The 14538-nt window shown below is 40.6% G+C and overlaps 1 protein-coding gene across 1 annotated transcript; it reads left to right on the forward strand.

The window, feature by feature from the left end:
- Positions 1-659: 659 nt before the first annotated feature.
- CLEC2D (C-type lectin domain family 2 member D) lies at positions 660-13117 on the forward strand. Its single transcript, XM_024733184.1, has 5 exons — positions 660-947; positions 7624-7743; positions 10202-10377; positions 10951-11057; positions 12763-13117. The coding sequence occupies exons 1-5, from the start codon at positions 869-871 to the stop codon at positions 12905-12907; spliced, it is 627 nt and encodes a 208-aa protein (XP_024588952.1). The 5' UTR covers positions 660-868; the 3' UTR covers positions 12908-13117.
- Positions 13118-14538: the final 1421 nt, after the last annotated feature.

The raw sequence follows: 14538 nt of genomic DNA on the forward strand, positions 1-14538 counted from the left end.
CTGAATACCCAAGGGGAACACTCCGTACATCGCCAGAATCCTCTGTGTATCTCTTTCTTTTCTGATAACTCTATCTGCATAGCCCTTGTCTCTGAGCTTCCCCTCTTCACCTCAGGGAATCTCGGCATTTCTCTGGTTTTCTCCTGCTTAAATCACACATACAAAACTATCTCTGGGCAGTAGCTGGGGCAATTGCAGGACTCACCCAATTTGTTTTCAGAAGATCACTGCCCTTCATTGATTGATGCCCAGTGATTGAAAAGGACTTTTTTTTTCACACATTTTCTTTTTTTTCTTTTTAGTTGATTCAGGCAAGAAAGTAAGTCTGGTCCCTGTTATTCCATTTTGACAGGGAACAGAAGTCTGTGGAGTTGATCTTTTTTTTTTTTTTTTAATTAATTAATTTATTTATTTATTTTTGGCTGTGTTGGGTCTTCGTTTCTGTGCGAGGGCTTTCCCTAGTTGCGGTGAGCGGGGGTCACTTCATCGCGGTGCGCGGGCCTCTCTTGTTGTGGGGTATAGGCTCCAGACGCGCAGGCTCAGTAGTTGTGGCTCATGGGTCTAGTTGCTCTGTGGAATGTGGGATCTTCCCAGACCAGGGCTCGAACCCGTGTCCCCTGCATTGGCAGGCAGATTCTCAACCCCTGCTCCACTAGAGAAGCCCCAATCTTTTTAAGTTAAAAGCACTTTGCATTTTAAAATTCTAAAGGACTTGTCAACTTCATTTATTTCCTTTACAGCCCACTTACTGGGCAGGAGATTTGCTTCTCTTTTAGCTGATTGCTCAGATTCAAACTGTTTCACCTCCCAGTTCCTGCTTTTGCAACTACTTCGAGACAGTGCCAAGTGCTCCCGTTGAAGCAGAAACATGACTGTGGAGGAAGCTTCTTCGAAAATCTTACAGACAGAACCTACCTCCAGAGAAAGCATGGAGGAGGGACGATCTGGTAAGGTAAAATCCATAAGCTTTGACAAAACAAAACAGCTTTTATTCCACTGACCACTGACAGCAGGAGAGAAATTGCGCTGCAGGGGTATAATTCTTCACAGGTAACCTCCATAGAAGGAGAGATGTTTTGAGGGACTAAAGGTGGGTGAGAGGACAAGTGTGTAATTGTTGTGTTGGTGATTGTGTTACTGTTTACGTTACTTAAATATTTCTGCACAGTGAATTAGGTTACAGGAGGTTAAGAGAAAAATGTTCTCTGGGTTTATTTTATTAGTCCTTGCTGGCAACCTGCACCCTGGCAAGTCACATTATGGTATTTAAATAACAGATCATTATATCCCAGAGTCATGGCAAACAGACAACAATGGTTTTGTTTTTTAATTTTTATTTATTTTTTTAATATATCTTTATTGGAGTATAACTGCTTTACAATGTTGTGTTAGTTTCTGTTGTACAACAAAGTGAATCAGTTATAAGTATACGAATATCCCCATATCCCCTCCCTCTTGAGCTTTTCTCCCATCCTCCCTATCCCACCCCTTTGTTTATTTATTTTTGAGGTTTGTTTTTTTTGGGGTATATCTAACAATTTTGAAATACATATACTAATAAATGTTGCCAGTAACTACTGTATAGACAGGGGACTCAGCTCAATATTAGGTAACAACCTAAATAGGAAAATAATTTGAAAAAGAATAGATACATGTATATGTAAAAAAAAAAAATTAACCATGACACCTATTCTGTAGTCTGATTGAATCTAGTAATCATATACTTGGAATTTGTTATTTGTTAGACACTGGGCTACAGAGACAAATTGTATTTAGACCCTGATTTCAGGGTTTCAACATCTCAAGGACAGCCAAATGAGTTACTACAATTTGATGTGATTAGTGCTATAATATATTTAATGAAACCTAGGGAGTTGGAGATGGCTTCACTTCTGAAGTGACTTTTGACCTGGTGTCACATTTTCTAGAAGAAATAGGATTAAAACTCACAATTTTAAAAGAAATATTGGGGCTTCCCTGGTGGCGCAGTGGTTGAGAGCCCGCCTGCCGATGCAGGGGACACGGGTTCATGCCCCGGTCCGGGAAGATCCCACATGCCGCGGAGCGGCTGGGCCCCTGAGCCATGGCCGCTGAGCCTGCGTGTCCGGAGCCTGTGCTCCGCAATGGGAGAGGCCACAACAGTGAGAGGCCCGCGTACCGCAAAAAAAAAAAAAAAAAAGAAATATTTATTGCAGTATGGTTGCTTTACAGTGTTGTCTTCGTTTCTGCAGTGCAGGAAAGTGAATCAGTTATACATATATCCCCTCTTTCTTAGTTTTCCTTCCCAGTTAGTTCAGCACAGAGCACTGAGTAGGGTTCCCTGTGGTACACAGTAGGTTCTCATTAGTTATCTATTTTATATATAGTAGTGTGTATATGTCAATCCCAATCTCCCAATTCATGCCACTCCTCCCTTCCCCCCTTGGCATCCGTAAGTTTGTTCTCTACATCTGTGTCTCTATTTCTGCTTTGCAAATAAGTTCATCTGTACCATTTTTCCAGATTCCACATAATAGTGATGTTATACGATACTTGTTTTTCTCTTTCTGACTTACTTCACTCTGTATAACAGTCTCTAGGTCTATCCATGTCTCTGCAAGTGGTGCTATTTCGTTCCTTTTTATGGCTGAGTAATATTCCATTGTATATTTGTAACACATCTTCTTTATCCATTCCTCTGTTGATGGACATTTAGGTTGCTTCCATGTCCTGGCTATTGTAAATAGTGCTGCAATGAGGGCTTCCCTGGTGGCGCAGTGGTTAAGAGTCCGCCTGCCAATGCAGGGGACACGGGTTCGAGCCCTGGTCCGGAAGATCCCACATGCCGCGGAGCCACTAAGCCCGTGCGCCACAACTACTGAGCCTGCGCTCTAGAGCCCGCGAGCCACAACTACTGAGTCCACGTGCCACAACTACTGAAGCCCACGTGCCTAGAGCCCGTGCTCTGCAACAGGAGAAGCCACCGCAATGAGAAGGCTGCGCACCACAGTGAAGAGTAGCCCCCTATTCCCACAACTAGAGAAGGCCTGTGCACAGCAACGAAGACCCAGTGCAGCCAAAAGTTAATAAATAAATATTTAAAAAAAAAAAAAATAGTGCTGCAATGAACATTAGGGTACATGTATCTTTTTGAATTATGGTTTTCTCCAGGTATATGCCCAGGAGTGGGATTGTAGTTCTGTTTTTAGTTTTTTGAGGAGCTTCCATACTGTTCTCCATAGTCGCTGTACCAGTTTACATACTCACCAACAGTGTAGGAAGGTTTTCTTTTCTTCACATCTTCTCCAGCATTTATTGTTTGTAGATTTTTTGATGATGGTCATTCTGACTGGTGTGAGGTGATACCTCATCGTAGTTTTGATTTGCATTTCTCTAATAATTAGTGATGTTGAACATCTTTTCATGTGTTTGTTGGCCATCTGTGTGTCTTCTTTGGAGAAATAAAAGTCATAATTTTTTGTTCAAAAAGTAATTCTAACTAAGTACAAAAGTATATTTTCTTTCCCTTGGGTACAAAAGTGCCCCACAAAATTTCCTTTTGGAATCAAGGGTAAATCTGATATTCAGTGATATCATTAAATATTTCAGCTAAAATCTATTGAGGCTCATTTGTGTGTCCAAATGATTTTCTTTTTGCTTCCCCCTTTGTCTCTCTCCCTCTTTATGTCTCTCTCCCTCTGTCTCACAGGCTCTGGTGTACTTTTGTGTTTTCTCTCTCTCTCTCTCTCTTCCTCTCTCTCTTTCTCTCTTTCATATTCATTCCCTGGCCCTTTGATTATGGTGGATCTTCAGCTAGCCTTATGTCATCCTATTTAGAGTACCTTACCAAAGTAGTTTATAAAATGTGCCTTACCAGAAATTTTCAGGAGTGATCATAAAAATGATATGAGCATCTTTTAAACATAACCATTTTAGTTAAAGAGTTTTGATTTAATGAGAACATCAGAGAATTAAAACAACATAGTGATTAGTAAAAGCATTTGTTGAAATATAGTATCTAAGTGTTTAATTTTGTTATTTATCAACATCCATGCATTAAAAAAAAAATTATAACCTCCTTCCCCTCTCCCCAGTTGATGTTAGCTGAGAATTAATTTCTTACTCTTCTCTAAGGAGACTTTTGTTTAATAAAACCATGAATAATTATTGACTCAAAAAAAAAGTCCCTGCAGAAACTGGGACTATTGGTATATAGATCCTTTGTCATTTAAAAACCAATGTGGGTGTTTGAGGGTGGGAGTTGGAAGCTAAACCCAACTGCCAGCAAACCCTTTAGCATTTGTAGTTTATAGCAAATTTGATGAGAAAGAAAAAGAACATAGCAGCTCATGCATGCTTGTATTTCAGTCCAGCAGAAAGAATACCTTTTACTGAACCTCTATTTTCTGCTAAAAACAAACATTTCCTTCTTTCTTCTTCCCTTCCCCCCTCCCTGAATTTTATTTTTTATCAACAGGATGTTGTGGTTCCTGAAACACAGGGTTCATGCTTAATGAAAAAGATCTTAACGTTAATGTTTTTCTAGCTAAGTCAAGTGCTTACATAACTGAAACTATTTGACCAGTGCAAATGTGAAACCTATTTTTTTGAAATTTAAACTGTTCCTGTAAGTTAACTAAGTTTTCTAGAACATGAAAATAAAAGTTAAAACCAGTAGACCAGTAATATGGTTCATTTCTCTGTTCTTCTGTGAGATAATTTCTGACACCATTTTTCAAACTAGAAATTTGAAGGTTGTTGTGTTCAGAGTGTAATATAAGAGGCATATGAATTTAGAGGGAGACAAAAAGAGGACACATCAGAGGAGTGTTAGGAAGGAAGAAATTTTCCTCTGCTCTTCTGGCTCGTTTAAGAATTAAATTGACATGAGATAAATAACAGGAGAAAATCAAACAAAAGTTTAATAACATGTATACATGGGAGAGACACAGGAAAATGAGTAACAGACTAAAATGGCCAAAAACTTCACCTTAAATACTGTCTCCAGCTAATGACAAAAGATGTTGGGGGTAGTGGTTTGGGACTTCAAAGGGGAGGAAGGTCATTGACAAGGATATGGAAAAGCAAATGTTTGGTGAATAAATGTTTGCTGGGCCACACAGAGACAAGGGACACAAGAGTAGACTCTGATCTTTAGGCCATTTCCAGTTTCCCTCATCACACTCACCTCCTAATCTTTGCAGATATCTCTGGTGATAGCTCTATTCCAGGAACAGGCCTTCTATCTAAATTGTTTTAGGCAGTTAGGGGGATGGTTAAAGATTCTTCCTGAGTCTTTTGGGCCATGATGGTTTTCAGCTTGAAATAATCCACATGCCAAAGAGACATTTTGGGGTGGCAAATTTTATCCCCCTACAGAAAAGGAGAAGAGAAGTATTAATAAGTAAGCAAGAAAGAGAAATGGAACATGAAACAAGGGAGGGTGTTAGGAGCTAGATATAGGGAAATAAAGGAGAAGAAAAAGGGGGGACTTTTAGAAGATTAGTAAGGGGGCAAATAGGAGATTTATTGGAGAGGTGTAAGGGGAGATGTACGTCTTACTCTTCTAACAATGAAAAAAATTATGGAAGTCATAACATACTGAGTTTCTAAGACAATTTTTCTTTAATGTAGAACCAGAAAGAATGAAGGCCGAGATTTTCTTATGGAGGCAAAATCCAAATGTCATTGTATACTGTTTAAACAAGCCAATGTGATATTGTTTTCTCCTGCCTAGCATTTAAACTGAGGCTCCCTATCATTCTGGAGGATATACGTGAAATGTAGTGGTTAAAAGAAAGTCAGCAGGAACTTTTTCAAAGTATAGTTGACATTCAGTAAAATGTACTCTTTTGGGTTACATTTCTATGAGTTTCGACAAATACACATAATCATGTAACCACGTCACAATCAAGATATAGAACAGTTCCACACCGCCCACGCCCATGCCCTTTGTAAACATTTCTTTCCTGTTCCCTCACCCTTTGGCAACCACTGATCTGTTTTCGGTTCTTACACTCTTGCTTTAGAAGAATGTCTACGGAGCCTGTTTTTCACTTGGCATAATGCATTTAAATTCATCCATATTGTACTGTGTATCAATAGCGCGGACTTAGTAAAGAGAGACATTATTCACAAGGACTCTTGCAATAGGAAAAGTGCTCTAAAAAGGTTCTCATGTTATAAATAGGGCAAGAAGGGGAACAGAACACCTGTGGGGAAAGAGAGCATGAGTGTGAAGAGCAGGTGTCATTTCCAGAGTTAATACTTCTCACTTGTGTCCCAGGGACACGTGGTCATGAGCACACATGAGCTATTATGCATCTCAGTGCTTTCTTTAGTGCTTGTTTGCATTTTCAGGCAAGCCAGAGTTCGGGGGTCTCTGGGGAGGAGAGGGCCTCGCTAAAATTTATCAAGCCAAAGCAAAATAAGAAATGAAGAATTTTGAACATGTTACCGAGTGCCAGCTCGCTTAGCTCGCCTCACGACAGGCCAATGAATCAGAGAGGAGATGTTGAGGCAGGGAATGCAACTGTACTCGGAAAGCTGGCAGACGGAGAAGATGGCAGACTAGTGTCTCCAGTAAACCATCTTGTCAGGTCTGGATGCCAGTTTCTTTTATAGAATCAGAGGTGGTGAGGAAGTAAAGTAAAGGGGCCATCAGTCTTGCAAAACATATCCTGGAATGACTAGCCTCGGTGAGGGGATGGTTAATTTCTTCTTTCTTGCAGCCATTCGCAGGTGGGCAGTGTCAGATTGTCTCCCTGTGAGCCCAACCAAGGCACTTTAGTATAACATTCAGGCAGAGGGGCAGGGTTCCCTGAGGCAAACCCTTATGTATGATTATAATAAGAAAAGCAACAAAAAGCAAAGGTTAAAATCAAAGAAACAGATTGAACATGGAGTCTGATTTAGCTTTTCCCTATTACAATTCCCCACTGTCAATTTCCATTCCACAATCTTGTGGGATAAGGGGCGGGCGGTGACCACTCTTAGCTACTTCCTGCCCTGTAGGGATGATGAGGGGTGATCGTGGAATGGAATTGATCAGCACTGGGCAGGGAATAATTCTTAGAAGTTTTAGTAAATAGTACAATTCTCGGTTATTCAGACCTGACGCTGTCCTGTTCAGTAGAACACGACTAAACAAGTACATTGGTCCACGCTTCTCCAGCTGTAAGGAAATTGCAGTCTCAACACTTACCCTTTTTTTTTTTTTTTTTTTTTTTTTTGCCGTACGCGGGCCTCTCACTGCCGTGGCCTCTCCTGTTTCCGGACGCGCAGGCTCAGCGGCCATGGCTCACGGGCCCAGCCGCTCCGCGGCATGTGGGATCTTCCCGGCCCGGGGCACGAACCCGCGTCCCCTGCATCGGCAGACGGACTCTAAACCGCTGCGCCACCAGAGACGCCCTGATTCTTATTCTCTCATTAGCTCTTCTTTCAATAACTGGAAGATTCTTTAGGGGAAAACAAACTCAGTTTCTTGGGCCGTGGTTCTCATTTGTGGACCTGGACCTTTTGTGAAGGGGGTTGGCAATAGGGGAGTTGAGGTACAGCTGACTGTACAGGTTGGTTCTGTGATAAATTTAAGTTTTTCTTCCTAATACCTTCATGAGATTGAGATTATGACATTTGTATTTATAGGTAAAGACCTCCAAAGAAAATGCCTACCAATTACATCTCCTCTAAACCTGCTTAAGTGTTGCATCATCATTATTATGGTCCTGGTTACAATTGTGATGGTACTTTCCACTTTTTTGTCAGGTAAGTTACCTGTTCTCCAAACTTTACAATGTTCTTCACACATTCATGTTGTCGATAAATACTTACTGAGCTCCATTATGTGCCAGGCACTGTGTGAAGTGCTTGAGGTATATCAGTGAACAAAACACACAAAAAAATCCCTGCTCCCGGGGAACTCATATTGTAGCAGGAAGACACAGATACTATAATATAGGGGTAACAGTTTGAGGAATACAAGGGGCCAGGGTAAGCCTCCTTGAAAGGATGACTTTTCAGCAAACTTTTGAAGGTGATGAAGGAGCCATGTAGCTATATGGGGAAAGCATTCCAGGTGGCAGGAACAAGCAGAATCAAAGGAGGAATCTCCTTGGTATGTTGGAGGAAAAGCAAGGAGGCTTCTTCAGCTAAAGCAAAATGAGAATGAGGGAGAGTAATGGGCTGGGGGTCAGGGAGATAATAGCCTTATGAGTCAGTTAAAAATTTCAGCTTTGGGCTTCCCTGGTGGCGCAGTGGTTGAGAGTCCGCCTGCTGATACAGGGGACACGGGTTCGTGCCCCGTTCCTGGAAGATCCCACATGATTTGAGTGTAGTGGGAAGGATGAGGAAGAGGGAAATTGTAGGAGAGGAATGCCATGATCAGCATTTCACTGTAGAATAATCATTTGGACAGCTACTTTGAGAAAAGATTGTTAGAAGTAAAAGTAGACTCAGGAACACCTATTAGGGAAAACTTGTAGAGATCCAGGCCAGAGAGGACCGTGGCTTGGCCCTGATGGTAAAAGTGGAGGTGGGACTAGGTGTCAGAATCTATCTACTTTGAAAGTTGAGTCAACAGTATTTCCTATCAGATTGGATAAGGGAGGAAAAAGTGAGGTTATGGAACAAAAACATCTATTCTTCCCATAGCCTACACTCTGAAATCTTGCTGGTTTCAGAGCATCTAACATGGGCCCAAATATTTTTATATATATTTAGCAGAAATATGTATAAAACAAAAAATGACATAGGAAACCCTACGTTGTATTTTTGGTACTAAAATCGATATTTGAACTGTGTTATGTTTTGTCTACTAGAAGGTTTTTTTTTGTTTTTTGTTTTTGGGGTTTTTGTGTGTGTGTGTGGTACGCGGGCCTCTCACTGTTGTGGCCTCTCCCGTTGCAGAGCACAGGCTCCGGACGCGCAGGCTCAGCAGCCACGGCTCACGGGCCCAGCCGCTCCGCGGCATGTGGGATCTTCCCAGACCGGGGCACGAACCCACGTCCCCTGCATCGGCAGGTGGACTCCCAACCACTGCGCCACCAGGGAAGCCCTACTAGAAGGTTTTATACCCCCTAAGAAATGTACCATAGTAAAATCTAGGAAAGGCAAGGAGTTTGCCTTTCTTTTGTCAAGAGTAAGAAGGACTGATGCTAAGGAAGATGTGGGAAAGGGGATCTGTATGATACTAGGAAAGAGTACTACAGAAATTAAATGCTACAGAAATTGATTTCCTTAAAGCCATTAGTGTCCGTGTACCCCTGGGAAGTCAGATACATAGATACTCTGCTTGAAGTCCGGTGGACTGGTGACTTTTGTGCCTGGGATAAGACTGTTAGTGATGACTTAGGAAGGCAACAATTGAATGTACGTATTTCAAGACTGACCTCAGGGGTAAAAGATCACCATATAAAAAATATATATTTATTCACATATTAGTTTCTGTAGACCATTCTGTTGCAGGGCAAATCCTCAATATAATACAAATCATTTAGGAAAAACCAGCTACTGCTAGCTTGCCCTCAGCAAGTGACCATGGATCTCAATAGTATATTCTCCCAGAAACCAAAAAAAGAAAAGTGATCTCAGAAAGGCCTGCTGTTCTGACAAGCAGTGAAATGCAATCCTGTTTCCACATATTGAGTAGCAGTCGGTATTTTATAAATGGCTACGGCTGGTAGCATTCCAAGAGGCATTAGAAATATTAGCTGGTAGCGCATTACAGCTCAGCAATTCTGCACATAACCAAGAGTTGTGTAGCATCCACAGAGAGTATTTATTATGTAGCCAGGCACTTAAGAATATGTTTCTGGAAGCAAAATAAGATGATGATAAGGGAAATTATGTAATGAGTGGTGCCAAAATACATATAAAGGAAAACTATTCATTGGGAAAAACACACGCATTTGGGCATGGAAGACATTTTTAACAATTTGTCTACCTATAGAAAGTAGCTCCTGTTCAGATTTTAAGAAAAACAAAATGCTACTAGCAGAGGCCATAAAAGTACAAGAGTCTAGTTGATATTTGGCCATGTTTTTCTTCAAATCCCTCATTTTGGAATTAGGTTATACTGTACCTACACATACACATGTATATATATATGTGCGTATATATACATATGTAAAAAAAAAGACTGACCTCAGGATGGTAAGTGGAAAAATAGATTAAAGGGATGAGAAAATGTATTTGTTATGATTTACTGTGTCTGTCCAACTTTTAGTGAGAAACACGAAGCCGGTCTCATATGTTCTGTATGTTACCTGCCCAAAAGGATGGATTGGATTTGGAAATAAGTGTTTTTATTTTTCTGAAGACACAAGGAATTGGACATCCAGCCAGACATTCTGTACCTCATTAGAAGCTGTTCTTGGTCAGTTTGAAACCGAGGAGGAGCTGGTAAGAAATATTTTTGGATCAGGTTCTTTGTTGAATACTTAGCACCCTGAGAAAGATATAGGTTGCATAGGGTGAAAGCTGAAAGATAAGGAAGGACCCCATTCCAGGTAGACTTGGGGGCATGGGATGCATATTAGTGCCTAATATTTGTTTGGGGTATATTCTCTGCCTGGAACCCTGTGAGACGATTCAGATACATTCTCTCATGTAATCCTCATAGTTAACCTTCAATTAGATGTGTTATTCCCATTGTACAAAGAAATACGGTAATCATGTAATTTATCATCCAAATTGGGACATTTTGGGAAGTGAAAGTGAGAATATTACTATTATGCTGGAACCACAGGCATAACCTGGGACTTTCCCATATTGGGATGTATGGTCACTTTAATGTAATTTAGGATTACAGATATTTGAGTGACTTAAGCTGAGAAGCAGGGACTAGTCTCCCTCCAGAGTCTAAGCTTTTCAATTATACCAGGCTGCCACCCAAAGAGAGAAGGCTGGAGGGAAGAGAGACTCAAGAGTAATATGAAAGAGACACGTGTTTTTACTTTCTGTGTTTTATAACAGAACTTCCTGAAAAGATATAAAGGCCCTTCTGACCATTGGATTGGCCTTAGAAGAGAATCATCACATCATGTCTGGAAATGGACGGACAGCACTGAATATAATGCCTCGTACGTTCTTTTTCTTCTTTTCCTTCTACTGTGTTTACATGTGGTTATGTGTGTGAGTTGTGTTTATGGGAAAATAAATTTAATAGCATGGAAGGCTTACTGCTCTATAAGGCACAAAATAGAAATCCTTTGTGTGCTCTTCCACTTATTAGCTGTGCCTTTGGAAAAACTTAATTGTGATTTCAATTGAAATCTTAGCATAATGATGACATTTGACATAGTTTTTCCACTTTCATCCACTGACTTAAACTGTGCTGTGAATCCCTATTTAGAATGTAGGGAGAACAGCTGGTGCACAGCAGGGGTCCTACAATCCTAAAAGGCCACTGAAGCATTGATATCCACAGACCCTCAGTCCTCTCTCCCAGCGGCTGCGTCCATTCACAAAAGGGAGGTCGTCAGGGAACCGGTGGGAATCCCCCCTAAATTATCTCTGGAAGGAACTTAGGAGCATACCTTGGATTGTGAACACTGCAGTGGGGGTATTTTGAATTTAACCATTACATTGGAGCAGATAAAATATAAGGGCCCTATCACTTCCATCAAACACAGCTAAGCCGTTTTAAGAATTTACTATTAAGTAAATAGTTTTATTTTCACACTTATATGAAACAGGTCAGGAGAACACTGAAAATAATCTTCACTGAAGGCCACTGACAATGGAAGTAATCAATAAACAATCAAGAATAAGAATAGAAAAGAGTTTTATTTGAGCCAAGCTGAGGAGTAGCCCGGAAGCCTGCTTCGCAGATTACTCTGAGAAACTGCTCCAGAGAAGCAGCGTTTCCAGCAGAGTTTTATATTTTATATTTAATATCTTGTCAGAACAGAGAACATTCAACAAGTCAGGGTTACATTTCTTCAACGTTTCAAACTAAAAAAAAAAAAAGGACCAGCTTGTACACAGCCGGCCAGTATGGCCTTGGCCCCTGGGAAGGGAGTCTTATCATTGAATGAGGACCAACATTGGTGTCCCAAGAAGAGGGGCATTTAATCTTTATTTTTTTATTTTTTTGCGGTACGCGGGCCTCTCACTGTTGTGGCCTCTCCTGTTGCGGAGGACAGGCTCTGAACGCGCAGGCTCAGCGGCCCTGGCTCACGGGCCCAGCCGCTCTGCGGCATGTGGGATCTTCCCGGACCGGGGCACGAACCCGTGTCTCCTGCATCGGCAGGCGGACTCTAAACCACTGCGCCACCAGGGAAGCCCCTAATTTTTATTTTTAACATGGTCATTCTTTACTTCTGGTCAACGTGCCCTCTTCTTTAATAATTAAAGCGGATGTACAAATGTATGTTTGATAGGCCACATTTTAGATAGCATGAAATTCAAGTTAACTCACGTATAAGCCAGAATGATTTCCCTGTATCTCAAAATGTGATAATTTCTTTTATCACCGCTGATGGCAGCAGTTCACTTGGCTACAACAGCAAGCACTAGTTAAATACCTGATAAACAACATAACTGGATTTGGTATGGATGATGATAATCTTCTGATATTCAAGCAGGGACTTTGAGAATAGAAAAGGAACGAAATACAGACGTGGTATATATTTACGAAGAAGCCATATGAATGACAGATTTTCACTTTTCTCTTGTTCACATGAAAAAATACCTGGAGTAGGGGTGCTGAAGAATACACAGGAGGAATGAATGTAGATGTCTGTCCAACCTATGCTTTTTTAACATTTTTGTGTTTGGTTTTAGGTTTGTTATCAAAGGGGTTGGGGAATGTGCCTACCTGAATGACATTGGACTTAGTAGCGCCAGGAGCTACACAGATAGAAACTGGATTTGCATCAAGACAAATAATAATGTCACCATGGAGTTAAATACTTTAAGGATTTTTTAGGGAATTTCACGCACCATCTCCAAGAGATGCATTATAAATTGTTATATACAGTTGCTGCTGTATTTCTTGGCCTGTCAAAAATATTAACAGGGGCTTCCCCGGTGGCGCAGTGGTTGAGAATCCGCCTGCCAATGCAGGGGACACGGGTTCGAGCCCTGGTCTGGGAAGATCCCACATGCCACGGAGCAACTGGGCCCGTGAGCCACAACTACTGAGCCTGCGCGTCTGGAGCCTGTGCTCCGCAACAAGAGAGGCCACGATAGTGAGAGGCGCATGCACCGCAATGAAGAGTGGCCCCCGCTCGCCGCAACTAGAGAAAGCCCTCGCACAGAAACAAAGACCCAACACAGCCAAAAGTAAATAAATAAATTTATAAAAAAAAAAAATATTAACAATGTACCTTTATAATACTTGTTAACAGCAAAGAGGCAAGCAATCCTTGAATGATGTAATAGAGGGATTTGGAAGAGCATGATTCTAAACTAAGTATATGAGTTGATATTTATATTTTGAACCCTATAAATATGAACGAATTCCTCTTTTTCTGTACACAGCCCTGTATTTGTACACATGGGACCATAAAAATGACTATGGTAGCTGAAACCATGCAAAATGATTTTAATAACCAATGAGAAAAGATACAATTGGTTGACACATTCAAAATTCTCTTACTGTCAGTTAAAAATATATAGGGAAATTTTAAAAAGTACTAAGACTAGGGACTTCCCTGGTGGTCCAGTGGCTAAGACTCTATGCTCCCAATGCAGGGGGCCCGGGTTTGATCCCTGGTCAGGGAACTAGATCCCACATGCCACAACTAAAGATTCCGCATGCCGCAACTGAAGATTCTGCATGCCTCAACAAAGTTTGAAGATCCCAAGTACCGCAACTAAGACCTGGCACAGCCCAAAAAATAAAAAAAGTACTAAAACTATTATTTATTTTAGACTCTGTATTTTAAAACATTAGAAACACTGAAAAAGTGCTTTTTACACTTGAATTGTTGGTGTTTATGTTTTAAATTACTGCGTGCTAAATGAATATTATACCTATAAACAAATACCAATCTTTTGTTTACCCTTTATTAGATTTTAAAAATCCTGTTTTTATCCCAATTAAATCACAAATAGTTAGTTACTTCTACCCATTAGGCATTCAATAACCAACTTCAGAACTGTTTATACACGATTGAGTTTTAGAAACAAAATGTTTTAAATTTTTACTGCATTAGCTACACTGTACTGATGATTCCCAAAAAGGATGAAATAACAATTTATAATTTATGTACTTCCGTTTCTCCCATCTCATTGGTGCATTTGTCAGCTGCTTCTTTTTTTTTTAATTTTTATTGGCGTATAGTTGATTTACAATGTTGTGTTAGTTTCGGGTGTACAGCAAAGTGAATCAGTTATACATACACATACATCCACTCTTTTTTAGATTCTTTCCCCATATAGGCCATTACAGAGTACTGAGTAGGGCTCTCTGTGCTTTACAGTAGGTCCTTATTAGTTATCCATTTTATATATAGTAGTGTGTATATGTCAATCCCCATCTTCCAATTTATCCCTCCCCACCCCCTTAGTTTACAACTAAGACAACATTGTAAAGAAACTATACCCCAATAAAAA

Source organism: Neophocaena asiaeorientalis, unplaced genomic scaffold (assembly GCF_003031525.2).
Source record: "Neophocaena asiaeorientalis asiaeorientalis breed wild unplaced genomic scaffold, Neophocaena_asiaeorientalis_V1.1 scaffold150, whole genome shotgun sequence".
In the NCBI taxonomy this organism is placed as follows: Eukaryota; Metazoa; Chordata; class Mammalia; order Artiodactyla; family Phocoenidae; genus Neophocaena; species Neophocaena asiaeorientalis.